Source organism: Ursus maritimus, unplaced genomic scaffold, assembly GCF_017311325.1.
Source record: "Ursus maritimus isolate PB19 unplaced genomic scaffold, ASM1731132v1 scaffold_19, whole genome shotgun sequence".
Lineage (NCBI taxonomy): Eukaryota > Metazoa > Chordata > Mammalia > Carnivora > Ursidae > Ursus > Ursus maritimus.
Window position 1 is genome coordinate 57,119,093 of NW_024424341.1, and position 26,075 is coordinate 57,145,167.

General features: G+C 54.0%; 3 protein-coding genes across 9 annotated transcripts; 2 read left to right on the forward strand and 1 right to left on the reverse strand.

The window, feature by feature from the left end:
* Nucleotides 1-199: 199 nt before the first annotated feature.
* On the forward strand, nucleotides 200-5,072 carry CD37 (CD37 molecule; the record flags this gene model as incomplete). Of its 2 annotated transcripts, none has more annotated exon segments than XM_008684535.2 (8): nucleotides 200-274; nucleotides 408-480; nucleotides 1,356-1,480; nucleotides 1,576-1,650; nucleotides 2,185-2,289; nucleotides 2,973-3,209; nucleotides 3,576-3,659; nucleotides 4,691-5,072. In XM_008684535.2, coding segments are annotated over 8 exon segments (852 nt in total), but the record flags the coding sequence as incomplete, so codon positions are not given.
* A 156-nt stretch (nucleotides 5,073-5,228) lies between these two features.
* TEAD2 (TEA domain transcription factor 2) lies at nucleotides 5,229-20,555 on the reverse strand. 2 transcript variants are annotated; one of them, XM_040634290.1, is made up of 13 exons: nucleotides 20,510-20,555; nucleotides 18,641-18,878; nucleotides 18,247-18,311; nucleotides 17,715-17,777; nucleotides 16,529-16,540; nucleotides 16,212-16,319; nucleotides 16,057-16,115; nucleotides 12,999-13,063; nucleotides 11,801-11,949; nucleotides 9,063-9,236; nucleotides 7,401-7,523; nucleotides 6,539-6,691; nucleotides 5,229-5,830 (listed from the first exon to the last, which is right to left on the reverse strand). In XM_040634290.1, the coding sequence occupies exons 2-13, from the start codon at nucleotides 18,870-18,872 to the stop codon at nucleotides 5,717-5,719; spliced, it is 1,317 nt and encodes a 438-aa protein (XP_040490224.1). In that variant the 5' UTR covers nucleotides 18,873-18,878; nucleotides 20,510-20,555; the 3' UTR covers nucleotides 5,229-5,716. The 2 variants fall into 2 exon arrangements, with proteins under 2 accessions (XP_040490224.1, XP_040490223.1); XM_040634289.1 differs by having other exon boundaries at nucleotides 7,362-7,523; nucleotides 20,510-20,525.
* Nucleotides 20,556-20,696: 141 nt separating this feature from the next.
* Nucleotides 20,697-25,831, forward strand: DKKL1 (dickkopf like acrosomal protein 1). Of its 5 annotated transcripts, none has more exons than XM_008684540.1 (5): nucleotides 20,697-20,728; nucleotides 22,280-22,454; nucleotides 23,013-23,153; nucleotides 23,277-23,369; nucleotides 25,426-25,831. In XM_008684540.1, exons 2-5 carry the CDS (start codon nucleotides 22,299-22,301, stop codon nucleotides 25,735-25,737), a joined length of 702 nt encoding a protein of 233 aa, XP_008682762.1. In that variant the 5' UTR covers nucleotides 20,697-20,728; nucleotides 22,280-22,298; the 3' UTR covers nucleotides 25,738-25,831. The 5 variants fall into 5 exon arrangements, with proteins under 5 accessions (XP_008682762.1, XP_008682759.1, XP_008682761.1 ...); XM_008684537.2 differs by lacking the exon at nucleotides 20,697-20,728 and adding an exon at nucleotides 21,835-21,954; XM_008684539.2 differs by lacking the exon at nucleotides 20,697-20,728 and adding an exon at nucleotides 21,853-21,940.
* The last annotated feature ends 244 nt before the right edge of the window (nucleotides 25,832-26,075 follow it).

Below are 26,075 nucleotides of genomic sequence, written 5' to 3' on the forward strand. Positions count from 1 at the left end.
GGGGGGGGGGGTGGCAGAGACAGACAAGTAGGCCACCTTGCCTGTAGACAGAGGGGGTGGGGCTTCACCCCGGGAACTTCCTCTTTCTCTGTGTTCTTCCTTTCTCCCTCTCTGTCTCTCACAGCCTCTTTCTGCCTGTCCCCTCCGGGGCCAACACCTCTTCTGTTCTGTCCCTCCCACTGGCTGCTCTCCCTTCTAGGCGAAGATGTCGGCCCAGGACAGCTGCCTCAGCCTCATCAAGTACCTCCTCTTCGTTTTCAACCTCTTCTTCTTCGTGAGTTGCCACATGGGTGCCCAGTCCAGGCCCTGGCCCCAGCCCCTGCCCCTGCCGCAACTACCTGACCTGATATGTTCCCCCCACCCCCCTTGCCTTTGCCCACCGCCATATTCCCATCTCCTCTCATCAGGTCCTAGGCAGCCTTATTTTCTGCTTTGGCATCTGGATACTCATTGACAAGACCAGCTTCGTGTCCTTTGTAGGTGAGGGGGCTAGGGCCATTGGGGAGGGCCTCCTGGAGCAAGTGTGACCTGGCCTGCCCCTGAGTGACCTCCCGGGGTCTCCCTTGTCCCAAGCTCTGCTTCACAGCCTGCTGCTGCTCTTAGCCTCAGGGTCTTCCTCTGGCAAATGAGTTGTGCATATGAATGATAATAAAAATGGTAATAGCCATTTCTCAGGCACTTCCTACGCGGTAGATCTCATGCAGATGCTTATCAGATCCTCCCACAAACCTTCCCCTCTCTTGAGGTTCAGAGAGGGGATGTCACTTACTGGATGTCACACAGCAAGGAAGTAGAAAAGCAGATAGAACACGAATAATAGTAGGAAAGTAATAATGGAATAATAGTCAAGATCCTAATGGCTCATATTTAATAAGTGTTTGCCCTGTATTGAGGACTGCGTTGAACACATGCCTCCCATGTGTCCCTTAAAATAACCCTAGGGAATAAGTATCACCTTCCCCTAGCCCTCAGGGAGATTTTAGTGACTGATCCAATGCCACGGATCAAGTGATGGGACTGAAACTATTGGGGGTGAGAAGAAGCAGAAGGAGGAAAGAGACTGAGAGCAAGAGGGAAAAACCGTGACCAGGGAGAAAGGGGGACAGAGATCCAGAGAGAAAACAGACAGAGAGGGGGATGGGGGAACAGTGACTCAGAAGGGACAGAGTCCCCGAGAGAGGGAGAGAGAGAATCCCAGGAGAGGAACAGAGACTCAATATGTGGCAGAGTCAGACACCCAGCAAAAGAGGCCCCCCAGAATACTGCTCCCCAGTTGAGTGGCTGTGTGGGTGGGGAATGGGGCTCCCCGGAGCTGTGTGCATGAGCCCAACGTCACTGCCTCTCACCTCCCCCAGGCTTGTCCTTCATGCCCCTGCAGATCTGGTCCAAGGCCCTGGCCATCTCCGGAATTCTCACCATGGGCCTTGCCCTCCTGGGCTGTGTGGGGGCCCTGAAGGAGCTTCGCTGCCTCCTGGGCCTGGTGAGTGCCCTGCCCACATCCCCCCTCAAATAGAGCCCTGGCAGCTCTGCATCCTGGGAGGGGGCTCAGTCTGACCTCTCAACTCTGCCCCCCAGTATTTTGGGATACTGCTGCTCCTGTTTGCCACACAGATCACACTGGGAATCCTCATCTCCACTCAGCGGATGCGGGTGAGCATGGCTTCCTCTCCCCACACTGCCCCCAACTGTATGGAGGGGGCTGGGAAAAGACAGAAGCAAAAGCAGACACAGGCTGACATGGACAAAAGGAAATAACGTGCCAGGCCGAGGAGGATGGAGAGAGACAGGGACACAGAAACAGACACACAGGAAGATAGAGACAAGGATAGTCAAAGGAAGACCACGACACGGATGGAGGAAAACAGACATAGCAAGGGGGACGGAGATCCAAAGGGAAACAGACAGAAAAAACAGGTGGAGAAACAGGAGGCTCCGAGAGCGAGCGAGAGAGACCTAATGAGAGAGCGTGGGAGATAGCTGGGGGAACAGAAAGACAGACGATAGAACCAGGCAGAGATTTTGAGGAACAGAGACATAACTAGCCATTCAGTGAGAAATCGAGAGCCCCTTCAAGCCACTCGGGGAACCCTTGGGACTGAGAAAGCCCGGGAGTGGCTAGGTTGGGTAGGGGTGAATGGGGGTGGGGAAGCGGGTGGCAATCCAGCCTCACTCTCCGCCTCTTAGCTGGAGCGGAGGGTGAAGGACATCGTGATGGAGACGATCCAAAACTACCGCTCGCGGCCGGAGGAGTCGGCGGCGGAGGAGAGCTGGGACTACGTGCAGTTCCAGGTGCGTGAGGCCCCCACCCACGCGGACGCGCATCCCTCCCTCTAGCTCTGGGACTCTGACGTAGCTCTGACCCCTGCCCCGAGCAGACTCCGCCCGGACGGAGCAGGGGCCCCCAGCTGCAGGACCCCAAGGTAACCCTACCCCACCCCACCCCCAACTCCTGCCAGCCCTACGTGGCCCCACCCCGAGAAGATAAAGTAACCGACTCCACTGTGGCCGTTTCCCCCCAGGTCCCAGACCCTGGAGAGGCTGTGCTCTCTGCCCCGACAAAACTTCCCCCTCAGCCCCAAGGCCCTAGCGTGACCCCAGTCCCTAATCCTTGGTGACGCTGGCCCTCACGGGACCCGGCCCACGTGAGACTCCATTCGCTGGTCATTCACGTGGCCCTGCCCTCCCATCCACCTGTCCCCTACTTGAGGCTGAATTGCACTGCACACACAGTCTACGGTCCACAGTGTGATTCGGCAGCTCCCCCCCCAGCCCCAGGTGGCCTGTGATTTGTCTCTCCCAACCCCATGTTCCCCTAATGTCCCCAAGCCTAGCCCGCCGTCCCCCACCCTGCGCCCACTCCTTAGCCCTCTACTCCGCAACACGACCTCATACACATCATCCAGTCCCCTGAACCCCCAAATCATCTTGAATCCCTCCAATCCCCGTCCCTCTGAATCTTGTCCCTCTTCCAGCTGCGCTGCTGCGGCTGGAACTCTCCTCGAGACTGGTTCAATATCCCCAGCCTCATCAGCAACGAGTCGGAGGTGCATCACGTGCCCTGCTCCTGCTATAATTCATCGGCGACCAATGACTCCGCCGTCTTCGAGAAGCTCTCCTTCCCCCAGTTCAGCCGGCTGGGACCACTGGCGCGGCCCCGGCACAGTACAGACCTTTGCGTGGTTTCTGAAAACAGCAATATCTACAGCGAGGTGGGGAGGGTTTGGAGCCCGCTAGTAAGGGGGAAGGCCCTGTGAGGTAGGGGTTTGCTCCCCAGGAGGCGGAGCCGCAGGACATGGGCGGCGTCTGCAGGCTGGGGCTACTAGAAAGCGGTACACGAGGAGGGGTGGGGCCCCTTAGAAGGGGCGTGGTTTGTAGGGGCGGGGCCTAAAAGAAAAGGCCTGACTGAAAGGAGGCTGGGACCCGGAGAGGTGGAGAGACTAGAGAAGCCTACTAACTAGGGATGCGGGGCGGTGCCTGAAAGAGGGGTGAGGGCTGGGCTGAGGAGAACAGCGGGCACGGGCTTGAAGGCGAATTCCAGAAAGAACCCTACTTTTAACCTTTCCCCACATCCCCAGGGCTGCGCGCGGAGCCTCCAGAAGTGGTTGCACAACAACCTCATCTCCATAGTGGGCATTTGTCTCGGCGTCGGTCTACTTGAGGTAATTTGGTCCCGCCCCCACTCGCGATTGGCCGTACAATCCCTAGATGGCCCCGCGCCAAGCTGCGCGTCCTCCCATTATCTGGGAAAGGTGCGTGAGTGTTAGAGCGTCAGCCAATCCGGGCTCTCTTGCCTCTCCACTTGGCACGAAGGAGGCCTACCCTCTGCGAGCCCTGATTGGTCGCACTCAGGAAGTAGGCGTTCCCTCCCGCCTTCGCGAAGTTCCCATTGGTCCTCCTTGGCGTTCCAGCCCCCTGCTCTTAGCCGCAATATCCCTCCCCTTTCCCTGCAGGTGAGTGTAGCGGGGCTGAGCCTGCTACTACTGCGCAGGGCGCTCCGCCGGGAACGCCGGTTGCAGGTGCCTGGCGCCTATGGTTCGAGCCCCGGGCCTGGCCCGAGTGCTGATGGCGGCGGCGGGCGCTGTGGTGTACTGAGCAGCAGCGGGCGTAGCGGCGGTCTGTGGGGTGGCTGGGGCATGGCGGATGCCTGTCCCAACTGGGGGGACAAGGCCCCACAGGCCAAGCTGCCCATGGCCCTGGGGTCCTGGCCGCTTTGGGATCAAGACGAGGAACAACCTGAGACCGGGAGCGCGGGAGAGGAGGTGGAGGTCGAGGTGGAACTAGCGGCCGAGGCAGAGAGGGAGACAGATGAGCCTCCGGAATAAAGTACCCTGGGCTAGCTCCGGATCTCACTCCTTCCCAGACTCTAAACCTGCGCTAGACGCAGCTGGATACGCCCCCCCCCCATTCCCCTTCTCTCCATCCTCCCCCACCCCACCCCGCATCTTTGGTAGCCTACCCTAAGCCCCCAAATTCCCATCCCTGACCCCATCTTTCACAACCTGGCCGAGCTCCCCCTCTAGCCCCACCCTTCTCCGCCCCTCCCATGACCCCATCCCGCCAAACTTCGGCGCTTAATTTTCTTCCCCTGGAACCACCCCTTTTTTCTCCTTCGGAACCCCCACCATCCCTACCCCAATCCCCCTCGCCGTTACCCTGTGGACCTCTCTGACCAGGTCTCCTTTCTCTATAGCTCAGCTTCATGACGCTCTCGATATTCCTGTGCAGAAACCTGGACCAAGTCTACGACCGGCTCGCTCGGTACCGCTAGGCCCCGGTCCCTTCCCAAAGCCCCGCCCTGATCCCTTCAAGTGCCCTAGGGGCTTCCCTGTGGTATGTAAATATTTGTTCAATCCCCAGTTCGCCCCAACCACTGAGTCCTCCACCTCCTCATTTCCCCGGGGGACCCAGATGTCTGCCTGCCCAGCTGCTGTCACCTCTCCCGTGGGACCTGGGGCTTCCGGCCACCAGCTTCCTGCCCCCAAAGATACCTCATTTCCTTGCCTTCGGCTTACCACCTCCCACAGGATTATTTTCACCGAAACCCCAAATAAATCCCCTGCGTTTTGGTAAAATAGTTTTATCCTCTGTCAAAACACAAACCAACACACTTTGCGGGTGAGGGGAGGCAACACAGTATAGAGCCCACGTCTTATTGAGAAGAGAGGATGAGATTTTAAAAGCCTCACCCCACAGCTTGCCCAGCTGAGAAAAAGTCACGACCCTAATACCCACTTATAAATATCTCTTGTTATATTAAAAAAAATATTTCCAGGGCCCATCTGGCTCTGCTCCTGCACAAAGGGTTAACCTTCAATATTTGATCTCAAGGTCACAGGGTTGGGGTGGTAAAGAGAGGCAGACTGGGAAAGGGGGGGTTGCTGAAAAACAGAGGGACAAACCAACATACTTTCTAAGGCCATTCAAAACATCCAGAACCAAGCTGGGGGAGAGCGCCTGTTAAAGACTGAGAAACCAGTGCTGTACCTCGGGGCTGTCTCACTTCTGTCCCCAGTCCCTGATGCTCTGGAGTGATCTGTCCTTTCAGACACCACTGTGAGGCCCCAATATCAGGATCCATCTTTTCAACTCACCACCCAGCTTTTAAGGTCCCCTCTAACACGGAGCAGCCCCTCCCCAAACGAGCATGAAGAAAGCTGGAGGTCCTTCCTGGGAGGAGGATATTCCAGGGGGGGTGAGCCACTTTTGGGGTCCCCTTTCAGTCCCTGACCAGGCGGTAAATGTGGTGCTGGGCCCCCCGCTCACTGGTGGAGACCTCAAAGACGTAGGCGGTACAGAGCAGCAGCTCCTGGGTGTCTCTGTTTGTCACCACCTGCCAAGGAGGCCAAGAGAAAGGGTTTATGCAAAAAAAGGGAGAGCAGGGAACACTGTGCCCTTCCTGAGGTATCATGAGATGATACCTAGGAAAGAGGTCCCCACCATATCACATTCCCTATATAGAGGGGATGCCTGACAGGTCCCGTTCCCCATTTGAGCATTGGCAGTGAGGGGCCTCACATCAGATGGCGTATCAAAGTTAACCAAAGTAGGGGGCACCTGGGTGGCTCAGTCAATTAAGTGTCCAACACTTAGTTTCAGCTCAGGTCATGATCTCACAGTCCTGAGACTGAGCCCACATTGTGCTCCGTGCTCAATGTGGAATCTACTTCAGATTCTCTCTCTCTCTCTCTCTCTCTCTCAAATAAATAAAATCTTTGAAGTTGACCAAAGTTAAAGGGGATCCCACCATATCATGTTCCCTGGGCTAAGGTTAGGTTCTCTATGAAGGCGGTCCCTTAAACTGAGGATCCCCAGTGAGGGGGATCACAGTTTCCCCAGTGAGGGGGGATCCCCCTAAATGAGAGTGCTGTGGAGTTCCCACCACATCCGTTCTCTGGGTAAAGGGGTCCCCTAAGCAAAGGCTCAACTGTGGGCTCCCCCTGTGTCAGTTCCCCAGGCGAAAGGTCCCCGGGCTGAGGGGCCGTTGTGGGCACTCCCCACCATATCGGCTGCCCTGCTCGACTCAGCCCCAGTGCCTCACCTGGAGGATGGTGAAGTTCTCCAGGACGCTGTTCATCATATAGCGCTCGGGCAGCTGTCGCAGTTTGTGCAAGAAATTCACCAGGTACTCACACATGGGTGAGCGCAGCAGGCGGTACACAAACCTCCCGTCCTCCAGCTGGGCACGCTCCGTCTGAACCAGGATGGGGGCGCAGAGCGGGGAGGACAGTGACCGAGAGACACAAGGGTCGCCCCAGGCACTCTGTGCCTCTCCAATGCCACGCCCACTCCCCACTGCCGTCCTTCCCCCATTGCCCCATCTGTGGTGAGCAGAGATGGGACCTGGACCCATGGGTGTCCAACTTGGGATCCCTGAGCCTGCAAACCAGCAACCCCTCCAGCCTCTCAAAACTGTGCTCTGAACCCTCCAAGACCTCTGAACTGCTCTGACCCCCAGGCCCTCAGATACCCTCACACCCTCTAAAGACCCCCTCCACTAGGTCTCCAAACTCTATATGACCTCTGAGTTCAAGAGCAATCCCTAAGTGTGACCCCTGAACCTCCTTGCCCTGCAGATTCCTCCATAGCCATAAGAACTTTTTGAATCTTAGTGACTAAAAATCTCTGTACCACACATTACCTCTCAACCCTCAAAATAACCCCTACCCGTGCCTTGGGCACGCAGTATCAGCTCTAAGTCCATGCATTAATGAAACCCCCAAAGAGGATAGGACGCTCCCCACCCCACCACACAGACACCCAAGTGCAGGAGCTGTTGTGGCTTTGGTCCCTTTAGTCTGCACCCCCAAAGTGGCAGGTGGCTGGGTGCTCACCTGCCCAGAGCTCCACCCCTCCAGCCTCACCTCCACCTTCTCCACCACCTGCTTGCCAAAGGAGCAGACCTTGGAGGAACAGGTGAGGGTCATGTGTTCCAGGCTCTCGTACTGGCTGCTCACTCCATAGAAGCCACCGCTGCTGCCACCGGTCCCTACCTCCTCGCCACTCGGGCCCCAGTTCAGGTCCGCCTGGGGGATGGGGAGGCACAGGTAGGTTCGTTACACATGGCGGGGACGCTTCTTAAGTGGGAGCTCTGCCCCATGGCCTGGCTTCCCCCCATAGCCCTGCAGTGGCCCACCTCTCCTCCTCCACATTCAAAGCCCCACATCTCCACGGGCCTGTTTCTGGAAAACACCCATCCTTCTATCAGTACTGGAGAGGCTGGCTCCCTAAAAATGGTCCTGACCCTCTCTCTCCAGTAAAAGCCCCTTCCAAGGCCCTGGTTACTAAGGAGGCAGTTACTCCCTAGCAACTAGAGACACCCCGCCCCAGCGAGCCCTTCATGACCCTAGTTGCTAAGGCAAGTGGCTACTCCCTAGCAAAGGGGCTTGGAGGGGCCTGGGGAAGCCTGACTCCTCTCTAGAACATTCTCCCCAGCCCTTTCAGCCAATTCTTGGAGGTCAGGCTCCTCTAAGACCCCAGTGGTCAAGTGGACAGACAGTCCACTAGGCCAAGTGGGACCTAACAAAGCCTAAGACCTCATCACACCTGTGGCCCGAGCCCCTTGGCCACCTTTCGGGAAGCCTACCTGTCCCTCTTCCTAATTTCACTGCTAACTCGACCAGGTCACTCTCTGAGATGGTTTAGTCCTCTCCTCAGAGGCCTGACTCCATGCATCACCCTGGCAATGGCCATTCCCAGCCTTCCAGCCACACCCCTGCATCCCTTCAGAGGCTGGGCTTTCTAGGGTTCGTTCTCCAGTCAGACCTGGTGAGGCCTATCTTCAGTCTCAACAATGCCTAAGATCTCGGCGACACATCCGCAGAGCCATCTTGGGTCTCCACACACTAGAACTCTTTATAACCAGGGTTGCTATGGGCCCAGCAGAGCCAGTAAACTTCCAGGCCTCAGCGGGCTTCCTTCTTAGACACTAGATCATGCCACAGCTCTGGTTAACAAGCGTTAACACCCCCTAGACATTCATAACATTTATTGGACCCCTACAGTGCCAGCCATTGTAATGGACACCAAACCAAATGGGCCTAAGAAAGACCCAAGATAGACCGTCTTATTCACAATTATATACATAGCACTTGGCATAGGGCCTGTATACAGTAAGTGCTCAATAAATGATTGTTAAATAAATAAATGTTTTTACAAAGCCCCTCCCAGGTCCTTTAGTCACTTTCTCAAGGCCAGACGTTCTCTAGCAACAGAGCCCAGTGGCACTGTGCTCTCTTCAAAGACCAAACTCCATGCCTCTATTTGCTCAGGGACGGGAGCCATTCCTTAGCAACAAGGCTTCATGTGGTCGGATGGGGTGCAGGGAAGTCTGAAATGTTGCAAGCCAATCCCCAAGGCCACATCAGTCACGCAACTGGTTGTGGCAAAGTCTAGTGGGATCTGGGGAGGTCCGAGTCCTATCCATCCCGCCCCGGGGGGAAAACTGCTGGCCGTTCCTTGTTAGAGAGGGGGCTGACACTCTGAGCTTACCTCCCTTAGAGCCAGAGGACTTAGATGGGATTCCATGTGACTTGTGGGCACTTTGTTTTGGTGGCAGAACTCACCCAGAACTTGACCAGGAAGAAGGCATGAGGGGGCCCACGATCATACAACTCCCGCAGGCCGCCCTTTTTCTCAGGGAATTTGTCATAGATCTGCCGGACGTCCACACTCTCAAGGGGGGGCGCTCCAGGGCTGGGGCAGTGCTGGCTGATGTGTACGAACAGGTGCCTCTGGTACTGAGAAGGGTGGGCCGTGGGTGAGGAGTGGGAGATGGGCTGGACCCCAGGCTCTCGCTGACCTCAGCTCCCACTAGCCATTTCACTGTCCACCCAGACACTGGGCCTGACTCCCAAGCACCGTCGCCATTCCCTTCTGCCCCACAGCACCTCGTTCCCTAAGTCCTGTCCCTGGTTCTCCATTCCCACAGCCCCGTCCTCTCCCCCCTCTCCCCAGCCTCCTCCCTGGCCTCCCAGCCTCCAATCTCCACTCTTGAGGTCATCCCTCACAGACCCCCAGAGCTGACCGTGGACCTCCGCTGCTCACAATCCTTCTGTGGCTCCCTAAGGCACCCAGGACAAAGCCCACCGCCCCCCAACCTGGCCCTATACTGAATCGGTGCTCCCAAATGTTCAATCAATGGATGGATAGATGGATGGATGGATGGAATCCACACAGCCCACATCAAGTCTCCCTATGTGTCCCCATTCTTAGCACTTTTTGTCCATATTCTGAAATCCTCATACCTTCCCACCTTCTCTGTCATTACAAATCCTCCCTCCCTCTTCTATAGCTCCCCATCACCCTCAGGAGAAAGTCTAGATCCCTCCTCTTGGCAATGCCAGCTCCTCCTGAACTGGCACCTGCCTACCTATCTCTAGCCTCACCAGCTCCCACACCTTATTTGACTATTTGTTTCCCTGAAAACCTCATGCCGTTTTCATCTCTGTACCTGGAACATAAAGTTCTGCACATGGCAAACTCCTATATAACCCTCAAAGCCCAACTCAAATGTTGTCATTTCAGGGAAGCCTTCACTAACTTCCCAGGCAGAATGACTCCTCTGGGACGCCTGAGTGGCTCAGTTGGTTAAGTGTCTGCCTTCAGCTCAGGTCATGATCCCAGGGTCCTGGGATCGAGTTCTGCATTAGGCTTCTTGCTCAACGAGGAGCCCGCTTCTCCCTCTGCGCACACCCCTGCTTGTGCTGTCTCTCTCTCTCTGACAAATAAATAAATCTTAAAAAAAAAAAAAAAAAGAATGACTCCTCTCTACACCCACAAAACTTGAGCTTCCCCTATCGCAGCACATACTCATTATTCAATAGATATCTATTGAGAGACCTACTGTGTGCAGGCACTATTCTGGGTCTTAGGGCTACAAGACAAAGTCCCTGGCCTCATAGAGTTCTCCTGGAGTCTACTGCCAAAGACAGAAAAGTTTAAAAAGCAAACCATGGATAATATAAATTTCAGAGTGATAAATGCTATGAAACAATTTCCCAATAAAGAATAGTACAGCGGTTGAGCGTGATGGCAGCTGGCATTTTCCATAAAGCTATCTGGGAAAGCCAATCCGAGAAGATAAGCGAAGGCCTGAATGAATGGAGAGAGACAGTGGTGGTATCTGGGGAAAACATATTCCAGGTGGCAAGAACAGCAGATGCAAAGGCCCTGAGGCAGGAGTGGGCCTGGTGTGTTTGAGAAAGAGCATGGAGGCCAGTGTGACCAGAGCAGAGTGGGCTAGGGTATCAGGGCAGGACGTGAGGACAGAGCGGGAATGGGGGTCAGATCATGCAGAGCCTTGTGGGCAACTGAGAGGACTTTACCTTTGCTCCCAGTGAGATGAGAGGGTTTCAACTTGGGTTTTATAGGCCCACCATATGCAGCAATTGGTGTTTATGTGGCTTTGACAGAGACTGGTAGGTGTTCACAAACTACCCCCCATTCCTTTTCACACAACTAAACTACACTTCCCAGACTCCTTTGCAGTGACGTGTGTCCACATGACTAAATTCTGGCCAACGGGATGTGAGCAGACCCTGATAGTTGCCACTTCCAAGCTAGACCCATAAAAACTCCTGCACAATTCTTGAGTCTCTCCCTTCCACCATCTATCTGCTGGCCAGATGCAGGGAATCCAGCAGCAGATTATGAAGCCCTAGAAAACGTCAGAACCACAAAATGGAAGGAGCCTGAACTCCCAGAATCACTGTGTGGAAGGCTCCTAACTCAACACCTACACAGAAATGTTACATGAGTGAGAAATTTATGTTATGTTTATTCCCCGAAGGTTAAGGTTATTTCTGCTAACAGTCAGCTCACCGCGACTAATACGGCATCTGTCTCCATCCTAGCCTGGGAAAAGCTCAAGTCTAGAAACAAGATCTGCTTTTCTAGGTTCCCAGTCTCCACCACAAAGCCTGGCACACAGTAGGCCCTCAAAAATGTTTGCTGAACGAACAAGCAATGACCTGGCGAGTTTCTCTGACCTTCCCAACCGTGACCCCACGACCACCCAGTTCCTCCATGCTAGCAGTTCTCAAAGTGTGGTCCCCAGGCCAGCAGCATCAACATCGCCTGGGAGAATGTTAGAAATGCAAATTCACAAGCCCCACGCCAGACCTATTGAATCAGAATTTGGAAGGTGGGGCCCAGCAATCTATGTTTCAACAAGCCCTCCATGTTATTCTGATACAGGCTAAGTCTGAGAACCACTGCTTAATCCTTTCCCTTCCTATCACCCTCTGCATTCCAACCCCCCTCCCCCGTCCCCTGCCAGTGACTATTCTAAAATTGCACTCACAGAATCAACTGCATCAGGCGGTTCCACAAAGGCCGAGAACTCCACCAGCTGCAACCGGGCAGTGCCCAGGGCCCGAGCCTGCCAGGCTGGGGGTGATGGGGCAGGTGGGGGCAGGGCAGGGGGTGACAGGGCTTGGGGGGGCTCGTACCCTAGAGAGAGAGGAAAAAAAGAATAAAAACCGCTAACATGTATTAAATACATCAAGCACTCTTCTCTCTTGCCTGCCTCCGCTTAGAAGCTGAAAAAGCTAAATACTCACTTTCCCAGCCTCCCTTGCAACTAGAGATGGCCATGTGACACAGTCCTAGCCAATGAGACGTAAGGGGAAATCTGCTGAGGGGCTTCTGAGGAGTTTCTTCCTGAATGAAAAAGACAGAACTTTGGAAGGAGAAAGCTTCTGGCCCTGGCCAAGTCCTGCTTGAGACATGATGCCTGGAATCACAACAGCCATCTTGGGACGATAAGAAAGAGGCCAAAGGACCTATAGAAATGTCAGTCCCAATATTGCTGAGCTGCTGAGCCAGCATAAGAGCACCCCACCTCCAGACTTTTTGTTTTGTGAAATCATTAAAGCCTTTATTATTTAAGGCACTATTAATTGGGGCATTCTGTTACTTGCAGCCAAAAGCATTGCAAATTGATGAGTCTGTGGAACCTGAGAGTTCTCTTTCAGCCAGTGTGAGTTCTTAGGACTACATCAGCATGAACTTCTGGAAGCTGTCTTTGCTGCCAGGTGGGCAGAGCCTGCCTGGGAATGAAGCCACCATATACCACAGGGGAAAGCAGAACCAAGCAAATCTGACACTACAATTTGAGCCCCTGGATCCAGCCGTGCCTGAAGCCATCCAGCCACTCCTGAAATATCGGTTACCTAAACCAATAAATTCCTTTTTTTTTTTTTGTCATTGAGCTTGATTTGAGTTTCTGTCACTTGCATCTGAAAGAATCTCGACTCATACACCTTCCCAGTGTCCTTTAGGCTAGCACGTGACAGAACACAAACCCAGTGTGTCTGAATTCAGAGGCCATGGTCTTAACCACTACAAATTCTATCACTCATATTTCCATTCCCCCTACAAGCCTTGTCTCAGATCTGGACCTCTGTAGAAATGTGTGTCCTGATCAGCAGAAGGTGAAGAAAAAGAAGCTGAGGTTGAGGAGAGAGGGGAGACAAGGAAGGTACAGAGCAGACTCTTACCTGGGAGGTCAGTAGATGGGGGGGTCAGTGACAAGGAGAACGGTGTCTGTGAGAATGGCTTCACACTGAGGGAGAAAGGAAGCTGGGGGTCAGCAAGGTAGAAAGATAACTGTACCAGCTAAGGTTTACCAGGGGCCACCACAAGCCAGACCCTTTGCTAGCACATAACGTGCAAAAGTTCACTGAATCCTCACAGCCTAGGAGGTTAGGTACAATTACTGCTCTTCCCATTTTGCATAGGAGGAAACTGAGGCACACACAGTCACAGAGCTGGGGCACAGTGGAGCCTGGACTCAAATCCACGCCAGTCCGAACTACGAAGTGTGTGGTCTTGTTGACGATATTTTGGCGCCTCGCATGAAATGGCGGAAAGAGAAAAGAAACAGGATCTCAGGAGGTGGGGAAAAACACAAAGAACAGGGAGTGTGGACAAAGAGGAGGATGAAGGGTCAGGAGGGTAGGAGAAAATGACCAAGGTTCAGGAGATGGGACATGGGTCCAAAGTTCGGGGTGGGGAAACAGCACCCCAGAATTGGGGTCAGAGGTCAGGAAGAGGTCAAGAGTCAAAAGACCAGGGGTGCCTGGCAGGCTCATACTCCATAGAGCATGAGACTCTGGATCTCTGGGCTGTGGGTTCAAGCCCTATGGACGGTGTAGAGATTACTTAAAAATAAAATCTTGGGGCTCTGGGTGGCTCAGTTGGTTACGCGTCTGCCTTGAGCTCAGGTCACCATCCCAGAGTCCTGGATCCAGCCCCATATTGGGCTCTTTGCTCTGCGGGGAACCTGCTTCTCCTTCTCCCTCTGCCTGCTGCTCCCCCTGCTTGTGCTCTCTCTCTGTCTCTCTGTCAAGTAAATAAATAAAATCTTTAAAAATAAAATAAAATCTCAAGGGGCGCCTGGGTGGCTCAGTCAGTTAAGGGTCTGACTCTTGATTTCGGCTCAGGTCGTGATTTCGTGGGTCGTAGGATGGAGCCCTTCTTGGGGCTCCCTGCTCAGCGGGGAATCTGCCTGAGATTCTCTCTCTCTCTCTCGCTCTCAAATAAATAAATAAGTAAAAATAAGATAAAACAAAATAAAATATTTAAAAATAAATAAATAAAATAAAATCTTTAAAAAAATACACATTAAAAATTAAAAAAATTTTTTTAAAAAGGTGTCAAAAGACCAGAATCAGAAAGACACAAATTCCAGGGACCTTCAGACCCCCACATCCCAATTCTGAAACCTAAAATCCAGGGGTGCCTGGGTGGCACAGCGGTTAAGCGTCTGCCTTCGGCTCAGGGCGTGATCCCGGCGTTATGGGATCGAGCCCCACATCAGGCTCCTCCTCTATGAGCCTGCTTCTTCCTCTCCCACTCCCCCTGCTTGTGCTCCCTCTCTCGCTGGCTGTCTCTATCTCTGTCAAATAAATAAATAAAATCTTTAAAAAAAAAAAAAAATGAAACCTAAAATCCAGTACCCTACCCACTGACTTCATCTCTTGTCATCAGGGCTACTGGCCAAATGCCACCTCCTCAGAGAGGCCTTTCTTGAACCCTTTCTTGCCTAAATAGGGCATATACACCTTGTTTTATTTCCCACATTTTGTCCTTTCCCGCGAAGGCTTACTTGTTTACATGTTTATTGTTGGTCTCCTCCCTGCTGCAAATATGGAAGCTCCATGAAGCTAGGGATCTTATCTAACTTGTCTCAGATTGTGTCCCAATCTAAGCAGAGTACCAGGCACTTAATAGGTGCTTAATAAACATTCAACTGACTGGCCAGTGGCTGAATACCTTCTCTCATTTCCTGGAACTCATCCAATTTTCCTTCCTCAGGGCCTTGGCACATGCTGTTTTCACTGCCTAAAAGATTCCCAACCCCCATTCTTCACCTGGCCAAGTCCTACTCTGCCTTCAATGTTACCTCCTCCTAGAAACCCCCAGAACTCTCCCCCTCAGCCCGGAACCTACTGCAGTTCTTCATACCACCCACATACTCTTCAATTCTGTGTTTAAGCAGGTGATGATTTAACTAACATCCATCCCCTCCATTGGACTATCAGTTCTCCTAAAGGTGGGACCCCAGCGCCCAGGGCAGTGCTTGCCGACCCACCCCTCCTTCCAGCTCTGCCCCCTCCCTGCAAACCTGCAGTGCCTTCTGCCCAGAGGACTTGTTCTGACCCTCTCCTGGGTCCCAGCACCTCACCAGGGACATTTCTTCTCTCCCTGGAGCCTGGATCCCACAGTATGTCACTTCACTTGCACACTGGCAACACCCTCAACACCACTCCTCACGGTCCTGCGGCCACACTGCCCTACCAATAACCAGCCTGGATCCACTGGCTCCTCTCTGGGCTGAAAACTGCCCTTCCCACAAGCCTCTGGGGCCTATTTTATTCTTCTAGGCAACAAACACACTATGTCACCCTCAAGGCTCTCTCAGCGTTGAAACAGACATTCCCATGTACCTTGGGGACCCATCTTCTTCCTTTTGACTCTGACAGAAGACAACTGCTCTCCCCTCAGGCCCAAGAACACCTCTACAGAACGTGCCTTCCCATGAGCCTCTGGGGCTCTCTCAGCGTTGAAACAGACATTCCCATGTACCTTAGGGACCCATTTTCTTCCTTTTGACTCTGACAGAAGACAACTGCTCTCCCCTCAGGCCCAAGAACACCTCTACAGAACATGCCTTCCCATGAGCCTCTGGGGCCCAGCCAATCTCACTGGGATGCCGTTATCCCCATGGACATCTTCCCGGCCCTGCACATTCATGCAGCCCCACACTGATCTCCTTTCTTCCCCAAACCTGTTCCTCCCCCAGGACACCCATCTCCAGACTGCCGCCAACCCCAGTCACTGTCCTTGCCTCCCCACTCCTTCTCAGCCCATGAGGCCCCTCCTCTGGACTCTCCACACCGCCCTGCCTCAGTATCCCAGGTCAGGCCTCGTCCTCCTCTCCAGACCCTTGCCCCAGCCTCCTCTCTGGGACTCAAATCCAGATAGCTGGCTGCAGAAGAAAGGTCTATGTAGAGGGACTGGGGGGAATGCTGAGCCAAAACAGAAAGTACTCACTCTGGAACATTCCAGGGGGGGCCAGAGCCCCCTGACCAAAACTGGAAAAGCTCAGAAGCCTGAAAAAGAGAGAAATGAGGGGGGCTCAGTCAGTCAGTGCCCCATCAAAACCACAGCCCCCCCTCCAGTTCTGAGCCCCAGAATCCCTAAGCCACCTGAGGACCAGCAGGGCCCAGTTTGGCCTGCAGGGAAGGTGCTGAGATGAGCTGGGCTGAGGACATGGTGGCCATGGTCTGGAAAGCCTTGTCCTTGGAAACCTGGTCCTGGAGGAGAAGTTGAAGTCCATGTTAATGGTGAATCCCAGTCGACACAGAAGGGGTGGGTTAGCATGGGGAGATGCAGAGCTGGGGAATCCAGGCAAAGGATTGGGGGAGGGCACAAATCCTTCTTCCTACAGCCCCCTGCCCCTCCTGCCCCCCTCAGGAATGTCTGGGGTAAAGCAGCAGGTGGGAGGATGGGCAGGGGGACTTACCACATTCAAGGCCTGCCCGTGAGGGTGGGGGAGGGTGCCAAAGGAGGAAAGAAAACATGACTTAGGAAGCGAGGCCTGGATTCTCACTCTCCTGCCCTCCTAACCCCTACAGTTTCACCACCCTGAGCTAAAAAATGGGAGGAAGAAGGAGCAAGGATGACTATGGAACAGGAAGTAGAGGGGCCCAGGCCTAGACGGAAAAAGGGGTTCCTATACCCAGAATAAAAGACAGTATATACTATAAGGGTTTCTAGGTCCAAAAGAGCTGGAAGTGAAGGTTTCCGGATATATAGGCAACAGGAAGTGAGAATTTCAGACCCAGAGGGAATAGGCAGTGAACATTTCCTAGTCCAGACAGGACAGAGGTGGGACCATGAGGTCCAGAAAAGACCAGAACTGAAGGTTTTTTAGACCTGGAAAGAAAGCAGAGGGAGGCTTCTGGGTACAAAAAAAAAAAAAAAAAAAAAAAAAGGAACAGGAAGTGATGGTCCCCCAATTCAAAGGAAGAGGCAGAAAAGACCCCACACCCAGAGAAGAAGAGAATGAGGGTCTTGGGCCAAGAGGGAACTGGAAATCCAGCAGCAGAAGAAAAAGGATGTGAAAATTTCCAAACAAAATGAAGATTTCAGGACACGGAAATGACAGGCAGACCACGTAGGGACTAAAAGTGGGAAGATGAACCAGAAAGAGATGAAGAGGAGGTCCTCATAGCACAGGAGGGGAAAGGGAGGACACCAGGAGAGGAGAGGAGAGGAGAGGAGAGGAGAGGAGAGGAGAGGAGAGGAGAGGGAGGGGGAAGACAGCAGTAGCCAGAGGAGAGGCCCAACACCCTACCCTTTTTGCTGTTCTGAGCTAAATCTCTGTCCCCCTCTCTCTACGAATCTCTTCCCCACCCAGAACCTCTATCCACCCCGCTTGATGGGCCCCCACTTTGGATCTCTACTTCCTCATTCTGTCTACATCTCCCTCTCCTTTTTGCTGTTCTGAGCTAAACCTCTGTCCCCAACACTGGTTCTCTGTGACCCACTCTGGGCCTCTCTGTCCCCCTTTCTCTGCATTTCTATTGACCTCTCCTCTGGGTCTCGGTCTCCCTCTCTCTGGGTCTCTGTGTCCCACTCTCTGATCTTCTGTCCCCCACTCTCAGGGTCTCTGCCCCCTCTCTCTGGGTGTCTGCCTCAGTCCCTACCTTGAGCTTGGACTGGATTTCCCTTGATTTCCTTCGAGCCAGAACTTGGATGTGACTAGAGACCTGGGGGGAGTGACAGAGAAGCAGATTCAAGCCACAGCCACTTGCCCTTGAATCCCCTCTCCCTTCCCACCCTCCAGGTGGCCCCCAGAGCTCCCGGAACGTGAAAGACGATGAACGCACAGAGCAGGCACACGCTAACACAGATGTGCCCACAGAGGCTCGTCTCTTCTCACTTATGCTACTGATCCTCCCCAGACCCAGCAAATCCGGGCCTCCTTTCCCTTCCTCATTTTCTCTCTTTGGATCTTTGGGTCTCTCTACCTTACTCTCTGGTTCTAACACAACTGGTAAGAGATCCAGACCGAATCAGATACAGTGAAGCGTACTTACAGAGGTGCCAACAAGACAGACGAAAGCACATGAACGACATCCTCCTTAAACCTGAACCTGCCCCATCCTAGGATGCGCCACCCCCTCCCCCCCAAGAGAAGCCTGCCCCAGAGAGAGGCCCACAAGTCAGTCCTGAGACCTGTTTGCGAGTTCGGGTCTTCCCTGTTCTCAGCTTGATGTAGCGGGCAATCAGTTCATTCCGACCTGAAGAGTCAAAGACGGGACAGAGTTAGACCTTCACGGGACTTCCCCCCACACAGGACACTAGGGAAGACAAAAGAAGCAACGGTTGCCAGAGGTCTGCAAGCAAGCCGGGCTGCGAATCATCTCAGCTCTGTGGGAGAGGGGTTACCACTGCAGGCTTTGGAGCCGGACTGCCTGGGTTCAAATCCCAGCTCCACCACTTCTGTGACCTTAGGCAAACCACTTAACCCTTCTGGGCCTCAGTTTTCTCATCTGTGCACATAGCGACGCCAGCTCCTACCTGAGTCTTAATCAGTGGGGGCCAGGGCAAAAGAGAGGGGCGGACTCACCGTACATCTTGCCTTCATCAGACAGGATGATTTTCCGCCGGCCGCATGGCGGGTAGATGGCCAGGGCCTCCTGGAAGCTCTGTTCGATGTCTGGACTCCACACACCTTCTGCGTCCGGACCCCCATCTCCCCCAGCCCCCTCGCTGCCGCCGGTGCCCTCCTCACTTCCTTCCTCACTTCCTGTCCAGCCACTGCCATCATCCAGGGGGGCCCCAGCCCGGGGTTCCCCCATCTGGGCCTAGAGGAACACAGAGCTCAGCAAGGTTCCCCACCCCTCCCCCGCTCCCCCCACAGACAGACTTCAGGGCAGTGAGGACTGGGAGTTCAGATTGCTGGGTCTGAGGGAGGAGATGGCAGGGGGGCCTGGATTTCTGGGTCTGAGGGAAGCAGGAGGCTGGGGGCTGGGACTCCTTAAGTCCTGCAGAATGGGGCTGGATTTCTGGGGCAGCTGAGGGTGAGAGTGCCCTCTGTGTTTCCAGGGGAGCCTGGGTTGTGGTGAAGTCTTGAAGACCCCAGAGTAATGCCCACGGCGCATGAGAGCCAAACCTTTGGGTATGGATTACTGGCTTAAAAAAGACAGGAGTCGGGGACTAGTTGCAGGGAAGGGGGTTGTGGATGAGATCTTCTCAGTCCCACCCCAAGAACAGGTGCGAGATGTGAACAGCAGCTGCTAGAAAAGGAGGAGGAGGGGCCCCGGCCCTAGTAAGACTGAGTGGGGGGAGCGTCCAGAGAGAGAGGAACAGATACCCAGAGATCATAAGACAGACTTCCAGAGAGGAGGAAACAGAGATCCAGTGTGGGGGGACAGACACCCAGAGAGGGGAGGCATAGAGACCAGAGAAAGACGGGGACAGAGACCCAGAGAGAAAGGGACAGAGACCCAGAGAGAGGAGGGACAGAGACTCAGGGCAGAAACTCAAGCCCTGACCAGGAAAGACCCACAGAACCACAAACTGGGGGGCAGGGGAGCCCTGCCATCAGGAGAGCCAGAACAAAGGGCCCAGGCGTCCCCTCCCCCAGTTTCCCACAACCCCCATCTGGGGAGGGGCTGGCCGGCAAGGGCACCTCCCCTCTGGCCTTCGGCCCCGCCCCTTCCCTCCCCTCCCCCTGTGCCGTGGGCTCGGATCCAACTCAAGTTCCCAGTGACTTTCCGGAGGCCAGGAACAGGGGAAAACTTTTTCCAATACAGTCAGATCCCGCCTCCCAGGCGGCTCCACGTCTTCCACAGCTTTCCCAGGACCCCAGAGTCCAGGCTCCCATCCCCCTCCTCCCTCGGACCCTGGAGCCCAGGCCGAGACAGACAAAGACCCCAGGCCGAGCCCGGTGGCGCTGAGGCGTTCAGGACCCCCGTAGGCCAAAATCCCAGCCCAGCTCTCCCCCATGTGGCCAGACAAAGGGACGGAGGAGCCGGGTAAGAAAGGTCCCCAGTAATTTCCCGCCCCAGGCCCCAAACTTCCGAAGAGGCAAGACTGAAGATCCAGAAAGCACTGTAGCCCGCCCTATGCCACCCCGGAGGCCTCCTTTCTCCATTAGGAGGACCAGGCGTCCACAAATGGCACAGAAACCAATTCGGCCAGAAACACGCACAGGGGTCCTTTCTCACTTCAAAACCACACCGCCGCATACACTCACACTCCCCGGACACAGCCGCCAAAGTCCCCAGCCCTCACCCACTCCCGAGCGCACAGTCCCAAACTCAGACCCATCAACAGACACCCCAACTCCGGCGAAAGTTCCAACACCTCACTAAGACTCGGTCACAAGCGCAAACTCGGGCCCCCGGGCAAAAAGAGTGCGGCAAACAATTCAGAGACGATCCCACAAACACCTCAACTCATAACGCGTAGCTTCCCACCCCAACTCACACACCCCAAAGCTGGATCCCCGACTCCCGCCGGCGCCTTCCTACCTCCCGGCCTGGGGCTGGGGAGCCGCGGGCGGGCGGGGCGCTGCGAGGGAGAAAGTTGCCCGGGAGCTTTGTTTGGGAAAAGTGGGAGGGACCGGAGGGGGGGGCGGGCCCGGGCGCCGGACACAGGGAAGGGGGATCCGACGGTGACAGTCTGAAGGAGGATTTTTGCTTTGGCAAAGGTGAAGTCTAGCTTGGGCCTGGTAGGAACTTCAGGATTCAGCTGCTTGCATCCCTGGGAGAGGAGAGAGATGGAGATCCCGACTCCTAGGTCCCAGGGAGGAGGTTGATGGAGGCCAAGAAACCTGGGTCTGAAGGAGTTGGGGTCTGGGGGCCTGGACTTTTGGCTATCTTTTAGTGTGTTTGTATGTTGGGGATGTGGGAGTGATAAAAACACAAAACCTTTTCTGTTCGGCCTCAAGTATATTTTTGAGGATCGAGGTATGAGGATGGGTTTTTGATTGATTTCTAAGACAACGAGGTTTCCTGTGACTTCGCCAGAGTTAAGAGGCAGGCGAGAGGACTGGGAGTTTACTGGAGCTCCACGGGACAGCAGTCGTTTGTAAACACACGCGCCAGTGGACTGGAGGTGGCAGCTCTCCCAAGACCGGGAGAGAGCCTCGGTGCCCGAGCGGAGAGGAGCTAGGGCCCGGACTCCTGGGTCCCTTAAATATGAAGTGTTGGATGTTCAAACTCAGGGAAATAGAAGGGCCTGGGGCCCGGACTCTGGGGCCCTAAGGAGAAGGGAGTCTGGATTCCGGGCTCCTTTGGAAGGTGGAACATAGGTCTGGATTTAGGTTTCCAGAGAGGGTGGGGCTTTTTAGTGGAGCCGAAGAGGTCTCCAGTTAAGCGTCTTTACGTTACACTCTGTTGAATGCAGCAATCATTTCAAATCCCGGAGAAGACGAGAAAGGACATGGAGAAACTCAGAGATAAATACAAAACTAAGGAGTGGATGAACCAGAATGTTCGGACTTGGGCACCGGGAGCCTAAGAATGGAACTGAGGGGGCTGGCGGCGAGATCTGGGGCACAGAGGAGTGGCCCAGGTGTGGGGGCACGGCTCTAAGTCAAGGAGCGTGGTCTTCTGCGACTGGAGTGGGGCGCGAGGGCCGAGATCCGAGAATACGGGCCACACTGGGTCTTCAGGGCCGAGGTCAACCGGCAGGGGCATGGTCTGACCATGGGGGTGTGGTTAACGGATAGGGATGTGGTTCTGCCCTTAAGGGCGTGACCACCCAATAGCGGGACCCGCTCGTGGGTGAGGTCAGCAGAAGGGGGCGTGGTCAGATAATAGGGGCGAGGCTAAGGCTCGCGGAGCTCATCTAACGCTCCAGGTATCCCTCCTGGGCTCGAGACCAGAACTGTTTGGATTTAACAGTCCGAGGACGGACGGTCAGAGTCTGAGAGTACGGTGACCGGGCCTGTGGCCTAGCATAAGGCGGAGCCCAGGGGAAGGGGCGGGGCGTGGGAGAAGGTGAGGAATGAGATCTGGGAATGAATGTGGGCGAAGGAGAGGAATGAGATCCGTTTGTGGGGCAGCGCCCTGAGGAGCGGGGCCTGGGAAGAGGGGCGGGGCCTGACGGGGTGGATTGGGTGGGGGCAGAAGGACGGAGGAGGGGCAGTGGACCGGGTGTGAGGACTTGCCCGGGCCAGGATGGGAAAGGGGTGCTTGTCTTGGGTGGGAGCGTGACCACTTAGGGGCGGGGACTCTGACCCCTACCGTTGCCACAGCCTCCCGGCCCGCCCCGCAATGTGGCAACCTCTGGTCCTGCTGCTGCTCGTCCCCTCTGCCCTGGTGCCCCGCTCCGCTGCAGCCCCAATCCGTGATGCTGACGCCCAGGAGAGCTCCTCAGGTTTTCTAGGCCTCCAGAGCCTAATCCAAGGCTTCACCCGGCTTTTCCTGAAAGTGAGCAATGACAAGGGTTGGGGGTAAGAAAAGGTAAAGAGGAGAGGGACAGGGGCAGATGGGGACTGAGGGATGGAAGGGGTTCGGAGAGACAGAAATGAAGACGGGTTGCGGCCAGGCAGAAGGACAGACGGGAAGAGAAGGAGTCAAAGGGACGGAGAGAGATCAATAGAGAGTGACAGGCAGACTGAGAGAGAGAGAGAGAGGACGAGAGGGAGGAAGAAAGGGAGGAAATCAAGCAGAGAGAGAGTTGGTACAGAGAGACAAGGACTGGATGGAGAGAGAGACTCAGAAGGAGAAGAGGATGGGGCCATAGAGACAGTAGGTTGGGGGTGGGGAGGGGGGAGCAGAAATAGGAAGTTAATGGGACAGAATAGAGCCAGGACAGATGGGGAATGGGACAGAAGGTGACCTGGTTAGGCCCTAAAGGTCAGAGGACAGAGAGAGAAGGGGCTGGGTGGTACGTGCGGCAAGGCCTCAAGGACATCCTGGTAGGGCTGCAGATTTACTGGAGAGTCTTGAGGTCCAGCAGATCAATGGTCCCTCCTCTGGCCCCAGGATGACTTGCTGCGGGGCATGGACAGCTTCTTCTCTGCCCCCATGGACTTCCGGGGCCTCCCCAGGAACTACCACCAAGAAGAGAACCAGGAGCACCGGCTGGGGAACAACACACTCTCTAGCCACCTCCAGATTGACAAGGTGCCTGTGCCGGAAAGTCCCTCTTGGAGTCTCCCCCATGATCCCTCATGCTGCAGTATCAGTGGGGAGGAGGGCAGAGGAAGGAAGCGGTTTTGCACTCACTCTCACCTTCTGTCCTCACAGGTGACAGACAACAAAACAGGAGAGGTGCTGATCTCCGAGCAGGTGGTGGCATCCATTGAGCCAGGAGAGGGGAGTTTGGAGGGTGACTGGAAGGTTAGGACATGCCCCTGACAAAATGTCCAAGCCCAAACACTTTCTGTAGTTTAGAAGATGAGTTGACACTCCCACTCCAACTGTTCAGCACTTCCTCTCACTGGGCCTCAGTTTTATCATCTGTCAAAGGGACCAACCAGCTCTCAGAAATGAGGTTTACAACCTCAGAGTATATATGCCCACTCACTTAGTAAACCCCAGAGAGTTTTGTAAACCAAGAAGTGCTTTTAATTCCAAGTGCTGGGTAATCTTCACCCTTATAAACCCCAAAGTGTGTTTTTATCTCAAAGTACTCTGCAAACCTCCAAGTATTTTTTAAATTATCCCAAAGGGCTAGGCAGATCTCTCTCATAAACTTCAAAATGTGACCTTTCGTTCCAAAGTGCCTTATGAACCCCAAATGCTTTGCGTAGCTCCCCTTTGTAAACCTCTGAGGGTGATTCTAACCACAAAGTGCTTATTTTCTTATCCTAAAATGTTTTAAGAACCCCAAGCACTTGGCAAACCCATATGGGTCTTCCACACACCCCCAGGTTTTTATTTTTAAATTTTCGACTCTACAGAAGAGTTGAAAAAAATATATAATACAGTAAACCTGTATTCCCTTTTCCATAGAGCAAGGTTTCTTGACCTTGGCACCAATGGCATTTAACGGCTCATTAATCTTTGGTTGCAGGGGCTGTCCTGTGCCCTGTAGGATGCTTATAAGCAGCGCCACCTCTACCCACCAGATGGAAGTCACACCCCCTCCCCCGCCAGTTGTTACAACCAAAAATGTCTCCAGACTTCCGTTGAGAACCTCTGGCCTAGACTTGTGAACACTTTACCACATTTACTTTATTTTTACTTTTTCATTTTTGAACTATGTGACAGTAAATTATTGACATCATGACACGCCACCCTCAAAGCCTTCAGTGCGTATCTCCAAAGAATAACGCATTCTCCCTCATGACTACAGTACCATTTTTACACCCAAGAAATTGAACATTGAAAATCACACTATTATCTCTGTATTAGTTTGCTAGGGCTGAATGTAACAAAGTAGCACAGATTGGGTGGCTGAAACAACAGAAATGCTCGTTCCCAGTTCTGGAGGCTAGGCATTCAAGGTCAAGGTGTCGCCAGGTTCTTTCTGAAGCCGTGAGGAAGAATCCGTTCCAAGCCTCTCCCCTAGCTTGTGGTGGTCTGCAGAAAATCTTTGGCATTCCTTGAAATGCAGAAGCATTTCCCCCACCTGCACCTCTGCCTTCGTCTTTCATTGCCTTCTCTCTGTGTGCACCTCTGTGTCCAAATTTCCCCCTTTGCATAAGGATACCAGTCGTGTTAGATTAGGTTGACACCCTAATGACCTCGTCTTAACTTATGAAATCTGCAATGACCCTGTTTCCAAATAAGATCATATTCTGAGATACTGGGAATTAGGACTTCACCATACGAATGGGCGTGGGGGCGTGGAGACACAATTCAGCCCATAACAATCTCCCACAGGACTTCTCGGAAAAATGCAGACTCTGATTCAGTAGGTCTGGACGTCTAATTTGCTAATTTGTATGTCTAACAAGCTCCCAAATCTTGCTGATACTGCTGGTCCACAGCCCACACTTTGAGTAGCAAGGACCGAACAGACATTCAGTCCATACTCCGAAGTCCCAAAGAGGGACCCAAAAGCTGTCCACAAGAGCTGATTTGGTTTTTGATCCAGGATTCAGTCAAGGATCACACGTTGCATTTGTGGTCATGCTTTAGTAAAGGCTGGAGCTTTTAATCCCAAAGTGATTTGTACATTTCCAATTGCTTTCTAAACCTTAGAGTACGTTTAATCCTAAAATGTTTTTGAAACCTCGGAAATGTGCTTTCAATCCCAGAGCATTCTATAAACCTCAGTATTTTTAATTCTAAAGCACTTGTAAACCCAGTGCTTTGTAAACCACAAAATGAGCTTTAAACTCCCAAAGTGCCCTATAGGTGGCAAAATGGGCTGAATATGCCAGTGAGGACTTAGCATCCTGGGGTTGTCATTTCGAGTTTGAGATGTCTCCTTGTCCCTCCTCTCCAGGTACCCAAGATAGAGGAGAAGGAGGCCTTGGTGCCTGTCCCAAAAGCCATCGACAGCTTTCACCCAGAACCCCATCCCCGAGTGGCCTTCTGGATCATGAAGCTGCCAAGGCGGAGGTCCCACCAGGATGTTCAGGAGGGTGGCCACTGGCTCAGCGAGAAGCGACACCGCCTGCAGGCCATCCGGGATGGGCTCCGCGAGGGGACCCACGAGGACAGCCTCGAAGAGGGGGCCCAGGGCTCCTCCCACGCCAAGCTGCCTGCCCGGAAAACCCACTTCCTGTACATCCTCAGGCCCTCCCAGCAGCTATAGGGGTGGGGACTGGGGAAAGCCTGCATGTACCCCCTGACTCACCAGATCCCACCCCAAGCACCATATAGAAATAAAGTTCTTACATCTAGCAGCACTTTCTCCTTTCAGGATCTGTCCCCAGGCCTCAGCCGACTGGGTCATGGCAAGTCCCCCCAACCCTAGCCTTAAGAGTGACATCTGGCTATGCCACCGGCTCTTGCCAAGGTCTCCAGGCTGTTTTCTCACTCAGATATCTGTCTGCTCATTGAGCAACTCTTGTCACCTCCAGCCCTGCCCATCTCCTCAGTCTCTGATCTTGTCACCTCCAGCCCTGTCTGTCCTGTTCCCAATGCCTTCAC